Consider the following 13,428-nt stretch of genomic DNA (forward strand, 5'->3'; position numbering starts at 1 on the left):
CATTCTTTCAGTGTTTAATTTTCCCTGTTGTGGGGCATGGGGGAGAGCTGAAAGGAGGGCTGTTATTAAGGATTAGGAGGTGGCATGTTATTCTGAGGTGGATACTATAAGGCTGACACCAGCAGCAGATGGCTCCGAGGCCGTATGAAGTGCAGTTGCACAAACCATATGAGCAGACAGCATATGAGAGCAATTCTGCCAGCAGTAACTAGTCTGGGCCTGGAAGAGAGAGCGTTCGTGCAGTGCAGCTAGGGGCCTGGAGCTAGCTGTTCCCTTGAGGCAACGATACCTACCACTGTACGTAAAGCAACTTGATAAAGATACCTTGACACAGGAGTGGCAAAGTATTGAAGTCAGCTGGGACCTGCAGCCCTTTTGGTGGTAAGCAGTAGCAAAACAAGTTCTATAATCTTTCTAGGCTGTTACACTTACTGTATGTACTTGTATGGTTGCCGCCACCTTTCCTGCTCTTGAAGTTGTTCAGTTTCTGTACACCTGGGAGTGAGGCACGTAGCGCTGACAACTTGCTTTGTAGAATCCTGTGCATCTTGTCCAACATGCACTGGAAATCTGTAGCAGAGCAGGCGGCTGAATGCAGGATCCACTCCCTCATCACAGGTTAGGGCTGAAGCAGATGGACTGTTCGTCCCCAAAGTTAAGTCCCTTGCTTCTGCCACATCTGTTGAGGTGCTTGCACTTTGTGTTTGCAGTTTTATTTTTCCTTGGATCTGAGATGAAAGTAGCTTTGAGCAGAAGGGCTGGAATTTCTGCCCGTGGTAATCCCGAGCTACACAGAGTTGGTCCCTGAGGGCCAGTCTTGTTTGTATGGGAGCTCAGTTAAAGATGAGTGAGAAGTTCTGTTCAAGGGAATGGAAAGCCAATGTCTGTGTTTAAAATTGTTAGTAGAGTGTTCCTCCCTACCATGGTGCTGTGTGGCCAGAGCCCTGCTCGATTCATGCAGTAGAAGTAGCACTTGTGCACTTCAGGGTTGGAGTCTAACAACAACCATAGTAAGGTAGAGGAGAGGTTTGAACGCAGTATCTGGATGCAAACTTCATATTGCTGTGAGAGGCAAAACTAAAATTCCATATCCAAGCGTTTCTAGGCAGGAAGGTTTAAAATTATTTTCCTAAAATAATTCCTAAAGACTAAGGTGTTTGAATTGATACAATGCTTGTGTTGCCAACTCAAATCCAAAACCCGTAAGAAGATCCTGGTTTGGGTCTTAGCCCAGAAAAGAAAGCATTTGTGAATTTTGGACAAAATTCTGGACTTCTGCAGAATGTGTATGTGGCATTTTTTCCTTGTTTGTTTTTTTTTTTTAAGAAGATCTAAGTGTTTGAATTTAACTGTTTCTTGTTCTTATGACTACTAAGACTCAAAACCTGTTGGGTGTTACAACAACATAGAAAGACGTGTCTGAACCCTGCCCTTTAGGCTAGTTGCCTCAAAGATGTAGTGAAAGGAGCCAGCCATGTGTGGAAAGGAACATGATTAAAATGTTATTTAAAAAAATAATAATAGTTTATAGGTGGATCTGCATGCTCTGACACTGCATATTCATGTCATGCAAACATATGAGGCTTTTTCTAAGAAGCAATGCTGAAGTGCATTCTTGTTTCTAAGCTAGTCTCTGTGTGTGGAGTTGTCTTCATTTGCACGTACTGATGTGACTAGTCACTACTGACTCTCCCACAGGCAGCTTGTAGGGTCATGACCTTGCTCCTATTTAAAGTTTCAGTGGGGAAAGCAACCACAGAGGAGCTTTATGTAGTTTTTGGCAGAGTCTCAGGTCTAGCGTGTGTAGGATTCTTTTTTTCCCATCCTGTTTTTACTTTTTACACACTCAAATAGAAGTATTAATGTTTTTTCCCCAAAATGCTTGTGTGAAAAAGGCCCACCAAGCTTTAGAAGGCAGCTGGCTGGTCCAAAGTAACATCCTAGGGGAAGGGGAGTTGTAGTCAGGTCCCTGTGGTACAGTGATTCAGTGGGAAGATGCTGAGATACCACTTCTGCAGAAGTCCAGTAAGAAGTCATCTTCTTCCTTCTCTGCTTATTATGCTTTATATGGCAATATTTGTATGGGTTAGTTTACCAGTTCTGACTAAATTTGTGGTCTGTAATTAATTCTAAGCTAAGATTCTGGTCTCTTCTTGGCTCAGGTGGGCAAATCTCAGCTGGGTCCCCTTAAATTTAAGAACAGGATCTGTCTTTTATCTTGACCAAACTCAGTTGTTTGCTGGTGGTGTGACCCATACAGTACATGTTTTTTTGAGACTGTTTCATTTCTTTGAAAAGCTAGTTTGAGCTCAGGCTATCTATCTGCCAGATCCTGAACCCCTGTTCCTGATGTATGATGAGGGCTGTGAAAAGCCTCTTTCTTGCTATCGTATCTCCTGTAAGATATTTGGTTGTGAAAGAGCATTGGCAATAGGTCTGCCAAGTAACATATAAGAATTAGACCTGGTGCCTCTTGCTTTCACCACGAGGCCGAGTACGTTGGTAAAAGAATTAGGCTGTGACAGGACTTCCACTGGCTGCAATTTCCTGCTCTGACACTTCTGTATGCAAAGGATGAAGTTTGTCCTTCTTGCAGTGGAATATGGTGGGGCATTGATCTGTTCAGATGCCTGCATCCTAGCCTTGAGCTAGAGAGCTGTTCTGCTTCATATATCTTAAGGAATATGAATCATTAAGTAAATTCAAAATGGGAGACTGTCCGAGAGGATTCTATGAGGAAAGCAGTAGAATTTGGATACATGTGGGGAAAAAGCATCATGTCTTTTTTTTCTTAAGCTGCATGCCTAGTCCCAGGTGGCTGTTACTTTACTGAAAGATTTCCTCGGTTTCCCAGTTCCGTGAATTGCTCCTCAAAGAGCCACAAAATCCTTACCAACACTTGTCATTTTACCCCTTTTTCTTTCAAATCAGCATATGATCCATGAGTGTGTCTAGGCCAGGAAACAATTAATAGCAAGAAAAAGTACTTCATTGGCTTGCAGGCAGCTCCCAGCTTGCTCCTTTCACCAGATTAGTGAGGATTTAGGAGGTGTACATTGTGTGTACGCTAAATCAGTTCTGCAGAAACCACCACATACCATCATCCTGCTCTTATCTCTGAATTCCATGGACAGACAATCTCAGTGGCTCAGTGCAGGCTGGCAGCTTTAGCTTTCCAGTAGGTACTGAAAGCCATGTAAGCGTGGAAATGACAGTGACACAACAGCTAGGATGTTATCTCTGTAGCAAAGTCAAAGGCAGTTTCCATGGTGATGGAGAAGCTCCAGGCCGCTAGTGATGCAGCTGCTGTGTTGGACAGGATCAGTAGCCTTTTTGTATAGAGGCTGCTACAGTAAAGCTTTTATGTGTTGTACCCAGCTCTGGAACATAAAATGGGGTGAGGGGACAATTTGAACTGGCTGAAGTGGATGCTGACCTAAAAAGAAAACAGGAGAAGAAGGGTGAAAATGCTGTAAGTCTTGGAGTAGGCACAAGTGACGGATGTATATGACAGCTTGAGTGCATTTGATATTCTGGTCAGTACTTTCCTGAGATATTGTGTGCCAAAATTTAATAGCTCCTTCTGAATTTGGTGCAAAAATCAGAATAGGTCTTTTTTTCTATATTGACACTAGAAATTCCCAGGGACTTGAGGAAAGCAGATGATCTTGTGACTTCTGTATCTCAAGCACTAAAATGTCTTATGATTCACTTGGTCCCTCTTTTGGGTAATAATCTCTCAATACCTCAGCACGGGTATGTGGAATTCATTTTGCACTCTTTCTGCAGGGTCTTACAGCCCGTGCTTACACTTTGGTTATTGCTGGGGCAGCGGGTACAACGCTGTCAGGTTTACATGCTGGAAACACACATTTTGCACTTCTCCTTTGATCTTATACCAACCTGTGCTTTGTGACTGCTGCAGCACATGAGTAGGAATTGCATGTAAAACTCTTCAATTAAAATAATCATTTGATCATTTTGACCCAGACTTTTGGTAGTTTTAAACATTGGTTACTCTCTTCTGAACTAGATGCTAAAAGAGATTTGTATTCTGTCTTTCAGGTGGTGCAGGGGACCGGGAAAAGATGCCTGTCAATCATGAGACTTTCCTGCTTATGGCTAATTCCCAGAATGAAATGGAAGATTGGGTGAAAGCCATCCGACGGGTTATATGGGCTCCATTTGGTGGAGGTATTGCAAATAGCTCACATGCACATAAATTAAAACATTTGCCTCAAGGTAAAACATATTCTTGTGATACTAGGATACGTGTAACACTGTAAAATCACTGAGATGCCTAGATAAGCTCTTGATTGTCTGAAGTGTTTTGTAGCAAGGGGATTGGGTTGATTTTTTTTTTTGCCAAGGGATGGAAGGGAACGGGAGGGCAGGGCACATCCAGATTGTATAACTGACTCTCAGTCAGAAATGGGTGAGGATAATAAATATATCCCTATTGTCAGTACTCAGTTTTTTACGACTAATTATGAACTATTCTGTGGACCTTTCTTACCCTTATGGACATAAAGGAGCGTGTCCTTTATGGAGGACAGATGCCCATCCTTAACCTCTGTACAACCAGAGGCAGCAAAGCTTTTCATATAGCTAATGTAGAGCCCAGCTGAGAAGACAAAGCTTCCACTGGCTTCAGTGGGGGTGTAGCCTGAGGAAGAACAACAGGGTCAGGCCGAGTGAACACTTGTAGGATAATACAGCTGTTGACAATTCCTGTACTTAAAATGAACAAAAAGTCCAGACTCTCAGTGTTGATATTATGCCACAGTCTTCAAATTCTCAAGTCAGTAGATTAGATAGGAGGTGTTTTTGTGGTTTAGCGTAGAGCAAGGCTTCACAGATGTTTTCTTTTGGGTTCACTGTTGGTGACAGCAGCTACTGGCCTGGTACTGGACACTCTACGCTTTGAAGTGCCTTGTGTGCTACTGATGGAGTTCATGCAAATAGTGGTATCGTCCGCAGATAGTGATATCGACCTCTTTTGAGAGGTACAGATAAAAAAGGGACAGATTAGGGTTAGGTAATACAATTACTTTTGCTGAAATTAAATTACCAGTTTTCCTGGATCTGGGGGGGTGGGGGAAAGAGGAAGTGACCTTGATGCAATTGAGGGAGGCTCAAAAACCACAAGGTCACTAAGAAGGACCTAGTGTTTGTTAGTAACTTTCATCTTGGTGGTTTGTTTTGGTTTTGTTTTTTTTTTTTCTTAAGAGACTTTTACAATTTTGAGTCTGTTGTAGCAGCATTTGGTTTGTCTGGAGGAGATACAGTCTCTACTGATGAAGTAATTTTTTCCTTGGTCCTTCTTTCACTTAGCAGAAAGGGTGTGTGTACAAAAGGTGGCTTGTACCTGATTTTGAGAGCTTGCATGCAATGCTGTTGTGCTGGGGGCAGAACAAGACCTTTTCACTAGTAGAAACTGATCTACCATGATTTCTCGTTAAACATGAGTATGTGCTTGTTTTGCTTTCCTTCTGAAGTCCAGTCCGCAGTGAAGGGTCTTTTAGACTCTGAGCTCAGTGCAGGTCCCTGCAGCTCCTCCAACAGAAGTCTCAGAATCTCTGTGGCCATTTGTGGTGGGCCTTACATTGTGTATTTTACAGCTTTACTATGTGCATCAAATAAATACTGTGAAGAAAAAGGAGACATTCAGTCATGACAAATACGCGCTCCAGCAACAGCCTCCTTCTTTAGGGCATGATGTTTTCTTTAGGGCATTGCTGGTATCAGTGCAAATTTATCTTCTTTCTTGTCAGTGTCTTGGAATAGTTCTAGAGCAAGCATCTTTTTTTAAGTATTAAAATAATAAATAGTTAAAAATCCTAAGATTTTAAAAACAAAAACATGAGGATGGCATAAAGGCAGGGATGGATTTCTTTTTTTTTGTTTCTTTATTGGGGCAGTATTGTCCTAATTAATCCAGTCTCTTTCTGTACCTCTAAACTTCTCTGCAAAGCTATTGGATAGCATTTTGGTTTTTGTTTAAATGAGGCAGATACTCTTACTCTTACATTTGATTTCAGGAACTGGGGCTTTATGAGATATCAAAAAACATAGAATGAAATAATGAGAATGTGGGAGCAGGCAGTGCAGGGGACAATACAGCAGCTGCTCTTTGTTTCTGTTTTCATGTACTGCAGATTTGGTCTGTTTCCATCAATGTCAGGGTAAAGGCTGCTTCGGCTGTTGGTGAGAGCTGGCTTAAACCCTGTAGGAGGTTTGTAGGGTTTGTAGAAGGGTTGAAAAGGATTGCAGTTGTGTATTGATATTTCCTCTATCTGTGGATAAAAACTGCCTAAGAATACGGATACATCCTGGGCAGTCTGCCCGGCCTGAGCTCCCTGCCTTAATACTCAAATTCATCAGTCTAAATCTAGCTTGGCTATGTCTGCTTTGTAGTCCAAGCTGCATGAACAGATTATTACGCTATGGTTTCATCGCTTCTCTGAACTGACTGAAGTGCTAGCTGCTGTCAGGAATGGTCTTTTCCTACCTTGCAACCATGTGTTCCCACCACGTTTCATTCTGCAAATACTAGTCGTTATGCAGCTGTGCAGTAGGAAATCACCTGGCAGGAAAAAAAAGCGGGGAAGATTAGTTTGTAGCTTGATTGGCTCCCTGGCCCTGCTAACTGCTGGACTAGTAGTCCCAACACGATGAGGACAGTGGTGAGAGCTGATCAGGTGAAGGAGAGATGATGGGGTAGAAGAGGGCATGCTTGTTCATTCTGACTGCAACCCACACATAAATTGCCTTAAAGAAACCATGGAGCTGCATCCTTAGTCTCTTTGCACTTCACAAAGTATTTATAGAAATGTTAATAACTAGGAAATAGTTAAGATGTTCAAACCATTGTTTCCAAATTGTTTTAGCCTGTTTAGGGAAATGATCAAATTTACTAATCCTCCATCAGAATGAGAGCAGGGCAATTTTTCTGTGAGTGAAATCTGAGCTTAGCTCAAATGTAGGAGGACAGTAAACATAGCTGTCTCTGTGTTTTAATTGAATAATTTGAACTCTGCTTTGCTACCACCACTAATTTGAGAGCCAAGTCTTATCTATCGACACGTTTCAATATATGAAGCTAAAGGGATGGGGGGAGGAATTAAAAAGCAGGATTCATTATTAATATGTAAATATCCAGCTCTGGAGAAGGTTGATATGGTGCAAAAATGAATTATGCCAAGATAAAAGAGGAGGCTTAGCCACACTTTAATCTTTGCTGATATATTGAAGAAACATAAATCAAAAAGGTTGAGGGTATCTTCTTACGTGTTGATGCGGGCACATGAACTATGTTTAAAGGTGAACAGCAAAGGCTTCTTAAAATAAAACAGAAAACTCCCCAAAGCTGCTGAGGATCCCAAATTATTAATAGGAGACACATTCAGGCTTAAAAGCCATATGGAATGTGTGCTTTGAAATACACTTCAAATGTGGCCTTAAAATAAAATCCTAGAGTTCCTAAGTCTTTTGAAGACGAGCTGTCTTGTTTATGGGGAAAATAATTTCTAAGAAGTTTCCCTGAGTTTCAGGCTCCTGAATTCTTGAGTCTAGTCCATCTCATTTGGAGCAGAAGATTCTGTAAACTGAGATTTGAGAGTACTCCGTATGTTTTGATTATGTCTTTAGGAATTAAGTTTGTCACAGTGGCTTGATAAAAGTGAGTTTTGAAGCATATTCTGGCAGAGGGTGATTAAAACTGTTCCCCATGATCCTTCTTACCTCCATGATGAACAAATTTTGCTCTGAGTTTACACCACTAAAAGTTTATCTGGAGAGTCCCTCTGTGCCCTACAGTCATGCTGTTCTGCAGTTGCTCTTTAATATGGAGTGCTTGTAGCAGTGCTGTAGCGCTAAATGCAAAGGGTTTGTGGCCATAGGCTTGAGTGAGGGCGAGCCTGACAGTGTCCTCTGAAGGTGGATGCATTGAAAGTGTTGGGTGTAGCGGGGGGGGAGAGGAGGTCATTCCTCATTCTGTACATGTGCAAAGGGGCTTTACTTCTAGTCTGAAGAAATACAGCTACTTTAAGGAAATCCCTTTACATCTGCTCAGCTCTCATTTGGCATGGCTTCCTCATTTTTGTCTTGCATCAGATGTAAAACATAATGTGTTTAGGACTGAATTTTGGGACATGAGGTACAAAAGCTGAGTTTTTTGGTACCTGAGTTGAAAGCCAAGTGGCATAACTCTCTCTTACAGCTTAGCACACGACCAGCACTGCATGGGGACAGAATCATTCTGTGTTAATCCTGTATTATGTTTGTGTTTGTTTTCTTCTGTTTACATATTCTTTCTTGCCATGAGCAGTTCCCCGCTCCTCTGCCAGAAATGCATGTCACAGCCCCTTTCTTTCTCAATTACTTTATCCTAATTTCCCCCCCTCCTCATCCCAGCCTTTCATCAGTTCCTTGTGATGGACGGGAGGTGAAGCAGTTGGAAGGGATGTGCTTCCCTCAGGCAAACATGAAGAGCTTTACCCTTTGGCAAAGTAATTATGCTGAAAGAGCTCCACAAGTGTTTTCTCTATTTAAGAGGAATAGTCACTTTTTAACTGGCGGGCTCTGAAGAAGTGTCCACTGAGGAAGTCACTCTAGTATCATTAATTCCAGTCCACTTATCCATATAGATAAACCGTGATGTGTGGATTCTTTATTCTTCTGCCAGCAAACAGTGCAGAGAATGGTTTTGCTGTCAATCACAGCCCTGTGCAGACCATGTCTTGTTATTAGGGGAGAGCTGCAAACTAGGGGACAAGTCTCTGAATGGTAATCAAAGAATAGCCCTACACAGGCCTAATTAGGGATCCTGTTTTAGATGAGTAAATGTCTTTCAGATGACATGTGTGTGATAGCAAAACATGACTGTTTTGAAAGATAAGATATTGCTGTTAGGTGCATGTCCACCAGGATGCCAGACTGTTTAGGAGCTAGAATATGATGTTAAATCTTGGGAGTCTGTGGTTTAATTTCTCCTCCTGTAAGATGGGGATTTTTCAGTAAGAGAATCATGAGCATAGAATCATGTCAGTGAATTTAGGATGCTAAGATACCCCAGTAATGAAGAAGAGAGAGGTGGCTTCTATTATATGCTCAGTGTGAAGACAGAGAGGAGGTTTCTGCTCCCTGTCTTGCTAGAGGGCTCCCCCAGAGTGACAGTCTCAGGTGGGATTCCTGGCTGGGCTAAGAGGAGCCCCTTCACTAGGTGGTGGGGTGGGCTTCCCTCGTGCAGGCTCCCACAGGTGTGTGGGGAGTGGTGCTAGGTGTTTGTTGTGCCTGATATGGGCCACTATCTCTGCACAGAGACAGCTGGCGCCTGATGCATCTTATCAGTGTTTGCTCTTCAGTGTTGCCTCACACTGGGAGATGGGCCCAACCAAGGGAAGAGGAAGAGAAGGATGATGAGGGTTATGAGTTTAGATATCTGCCCAGGACTACGGGATGCGTGAATCATCTGTGAGGAGGTGCTGGTTAGCCTTAGCCCAGGTAACAGTATGGCAAACAGAGGGCACTTTACACAGAGTAGAACTAAAGTAAGTTTTGAGTGGATCTTGCTGCTGAAACTGCTTACAACAGAGAAAGTTTTAAGATCTGTTTTTGAGATCTGATTAAGTTATTTTTTTCTAGCTTACCTCTGTCAGATATATCTGGGGCTTCTATTACTGCTTTATGACCAACATGTTTTACCATCATGATGCAGCCCTGAGGTAGGGAAGGGCTATTGTCCTCATTTTTCGTAAAGGAGGAATCTGAGGTATTGAGCAATCAAGTAACTTGCCTGAGGTCACAACGATTATCTGTAAAAGAGCCACTCTGAAGACATTGTTCATCAAGGCAAATAGAAGGATCGCAACTCTGGACCTCAGGAGAGCAGACTTTGGCTTTCTCAGGGATATGCTTGGAAGAATCCCATGGGGTATGGTCCTGGAGAAAAGAGTCCAGGACAGCTCGTTGATTTTCAAGGATTACTTCTTCCAAGCTCAAGAACAGTCCTCCTCCATGTGCAGAAGTGGCGGGAGGCCTGTGTGGACGAACGAGGAGCTCCTGAAAAAACTCAGACCTAAAAAGGAAGCATAAAAGAAGTGGAAGGAGGAACACGTGACCAAGAAGAATATAGAGAAACTGTCTGAACGTGTAGGAATGGACTTAGCAAAGCTAAAGCCCACCTGGAGTTGAATCTGGTGGGGGCTGTGAAGGGCAACAAGAAAGGCTTCTTCAGGCCTATCAACAACAACATCAAGACCAGGAAAAATGTAGGCACGCTACTGAAAGAAGCAGGAGACTTGATGACAAAGGGCATTAAAAAGGCCAGGGTACTCATTGCCTTCTTTACCCGCAACTCTACTGATAAGATTTGTCTTCATCATTCCCTAGCCCCTGAAGCCAGTGGGAAAGCCTGGAGCAAGGCATACTTCTCCTCAGTAGAGGATGATCAGGCTAAGGAACATCTAAAGAAAATGGATATACCTAAGTCCACGGGACCAGATGGGGATGCATTCACAAGTGCTGAGGGAGCTGGCCAATGTGTGAGGCCACTCTTGATAATCTTTGAAAAGACATGGTGATTGTGGGAGTTCCCTGAAGACTCCTAGCTTCAAGAAGGGCAAGAAGGATGACCTAGGGAACTATGGGCTGGTCAGCCTCACCTCTGTTGCTGGGAAAGGTGATGGAGCAAACAAACCCAGAAATCACTTCCAAACATATTAAGACCAAAAAGGTAACTGGGAGTAGTTAGCATGGATTTATGAAGAGGAAGTCATGCTTGACCAATCCGATAGCTTTCTGTGATGAAATGGTGAATGAGGGGGAACATCAGTGATTATTGTTTGTCTTGCTTTTAGCAAGGCTTTCAACACTGTCTCCTGTAATATCCTCATTTACAAATTCATAAAGCATACTCTAGATAGACAGTGAGGTGTATTGAGAACTGGCTGAACTGCTGCACTCAAAGGATTGTGATCAGCAGCCCAAAATCCATCTGAAGGCCAGTCATTAGTGGTACACCCCAGGGACTGATACAGGGGCCAATACCGTTTAACAGCTTCATTAATGACCTGGGTAATGGGACAGAGTACACCCTCAGCAAGCTTCCAGATGATATTGGGAGGAATGGTTGGTGCATTGGATGGTTGTGCCATCATTCAGAGGGACCTCAACAGGCTGGAGAAATGAATGGACAGGAACCCCATAAAGTTCAACATGAGTAATGCAAAGTCCTGAACCTGGGGAGGAATACATCTAGGCAAGAGTACATGCTGGGGGCTGACTGGCTGGAAAGCAGCATTGGAGAGAAGCACCTGGGATGCTGTTGGACAAGTTGAACATGAGTCAGCAGTGCACCCTTTTGGCAAAGAATGCCAGCAAATTCCTGGGCTGCATTAGGACGAGCATTGCCAGCAGGTTCAGGGAGGTGAGCCTTCCCCTCAACACTGCTAAGACCACATCAGGTGTGCTCTGTCCAGTTCTGGGCTCTCCTGGACAACAAGGATGTTGGCTTACTGGAGCGAGGCCAGTGAAAGGCCCCTAAGATGATTAAAGGATTGTGGTAAGTGAAATACTAAGAGAGGCTAAGAAGGCTGGGATTGTTTATCCTTGAGAAGAGAAGGTTCAGAGTGCATCTTATCAGTATGTGTAAATACTTGATGGAAGGGTGTAAAACTAAAAGCAAAACTAGTTTCAAGGGCAAAAGGTGTTCCTTAATGAGTTTTGAAGATCATACCTTTAGAAGTCAGATGGCTGCTCCACTTCCATGTAAAATTAATAACTTTCACATCTTTTTAGTTCACTCCTTGTGTATATTTCACCTTTAAAACTGGTGGCTAAAAGCTTTAAGTGACATTCAGTACCAGTGCCCAAGCTTATCTGGGCTCTGAGTGGAGACTATGCAGTAGCATGGTCATCCCAGAGTAGAAATGGGTATTCTTGGGGTACTGTGTCAGTGCTTGTGCAGTCAGAGGGGCAAGTCCTCTGCTACTGGTTTCAGAAACTTCAGGCAGCAGCATGATTTCTGCACTGTAATGCCGTTCCAGTGGCTTCTGAAGGATGATGCAGTTTGGCATGAGGTGAATGAATTGGTAATAAATACTTTGTCTGTTAGTGTGGGCAGTCCTGGGCACCAAAGAGCAGGCATCCAGAGCTGGGGAATGACAGGCAGCTGAGCAAGAATCCATCTTGGTGCCTCTGCTCAACTAGATAACAGAGAAAAACTAAAAATAGAAATGGCTTCTATACATTTGCAGGTGAGCAGGGTAAAGATTTTCATGGGATCTGCTTGATGAAATGTCTTTTGGTTGGGAAATGCTGATTTGGTAAAATGAAACGTCACATGGGAATATTCATATTTATATTTGCATGAAATCTGTGCTGGGAAAGGTTTTTCAAGCTCAGGGTAGAATTTTTAATACAAGCTCTGCCCTGAATTGGTCTTGTATTCCACAGGTTGTATAAGCAATTAAGATGTAAAATCTATCCAATTTAAGCCCTTTGAAAAAGAGTCTTGGAAAAGAGAAGATTGCAGGAAGGTCTGATGGATAAAATTACAAATGTAAGGAAGAATTGAACAGTGCAGTTATGAGGTTTCAGCCAAGAAAAAAAGTGTTTCATGCAGTGCACAATTAAGTTAGGAAACTCATTGTCACAAGATGTTGTGGAAACAAAAATAATAAATGGATTCAAAATAGAATTAGATGGGTTCGTAGGAGGTACGTCAATCCGGGCTATCAAAGAAAAACTTCTGGAGGGAGCCATTACCTTCATTGCTAAGAGCAATCCAGCTTTAGGTAAAATATGGTGGGGAATGAGCTTGCTTGAGTTTTGAAGAGGAAAACAGATTGTTGGTGGCTACTGCCTGTAGCACACAGTCTGATCAGTACCACCTCCTACACTGGATTTCTTAGTGAGACTATTCCTGTAATCATTAGATTCATGCTTGATGTTTGAAAGCTGACAGTCTTTAAAACACTGATGGTTCTCACTGCACGTCCTGGCAGTGTATGATTAATGGGACAAACATGTTCCTGTGGTGTTTCTCAGCTTGCAGGCAAGTATTTTAATTTCTCTGTATTAGTCCTTTGATGAATGTTATGAGGATATGTGCTTACTGAAGGGCAATGGTAATCTGCTCCTTGCGAGTTGCAATTTTAACCATTTAGGAGCTGAGAACAAAGAAATTCATCCTGTCTCTCTTTTCCTATTTCCTTTCTAAAGATTACCCTTCTACTGCCCACAGTTGCTCCTTTTTTCTTCTCTTCCATCATCACGTAATCTGTCTTGCAATTTCTCCTTCCTACCTTCTGAGTTGCAGGTCGGGGAAGGGAACTTTCAGCCCTTGACGACTTCTAGAAATGTTCCTGAAAGGCTAGCAGATTTACTGAAATGTTTCATCTGTTTTATAAATTGGAGCTAAATGCC

General features: G+C 42.7%; 1 protein-coding gene across 4 annotated transcripts in view; it reads left to right on the forward strand.

Moving 5' to 3' along the window:
- The window catches only part of ARHGAP22 (Rho GTPase activating protein 22), a 158,416-nt gene that overhangs the window by 114,150 nt on the left and 30,838 nt on the right, over window positions 1-13,428 (forward strand). For 3 of the 4 annotated variants that reach the window (XM_063339200.1, XM_063339201.1, XM_063339203.1), the window contains one exon: window positions 4,066-4,242. In XM_063339200.1, the coding sequence (XP_063195270.1) occupies window positions 4,066-4,242 (177 nt within the window). The remainder of the gene's footprint in view (window positions 1-4,065; window positions 4,243-13,428) is intronic. The other variant, XM_063339202.1, reaches the window with a different exon arrangement.

This window comes from Chroicocephalus ridibundus, chromosome 6 (assembly GCF_963924245.1).
Source record: "Chroicocephalus ridibundus chromosome 6, bChrRid1.1, whole genome shotgun sequence".
In the NCBI taxonomy this organism is placed as follows: domain Eukaryota; kingdom Metazoa; phylum Chordata; class Aves; order Charadriiformes; family Laridae; genus Chroicocephalus; species Chroicocephalus ridibundus.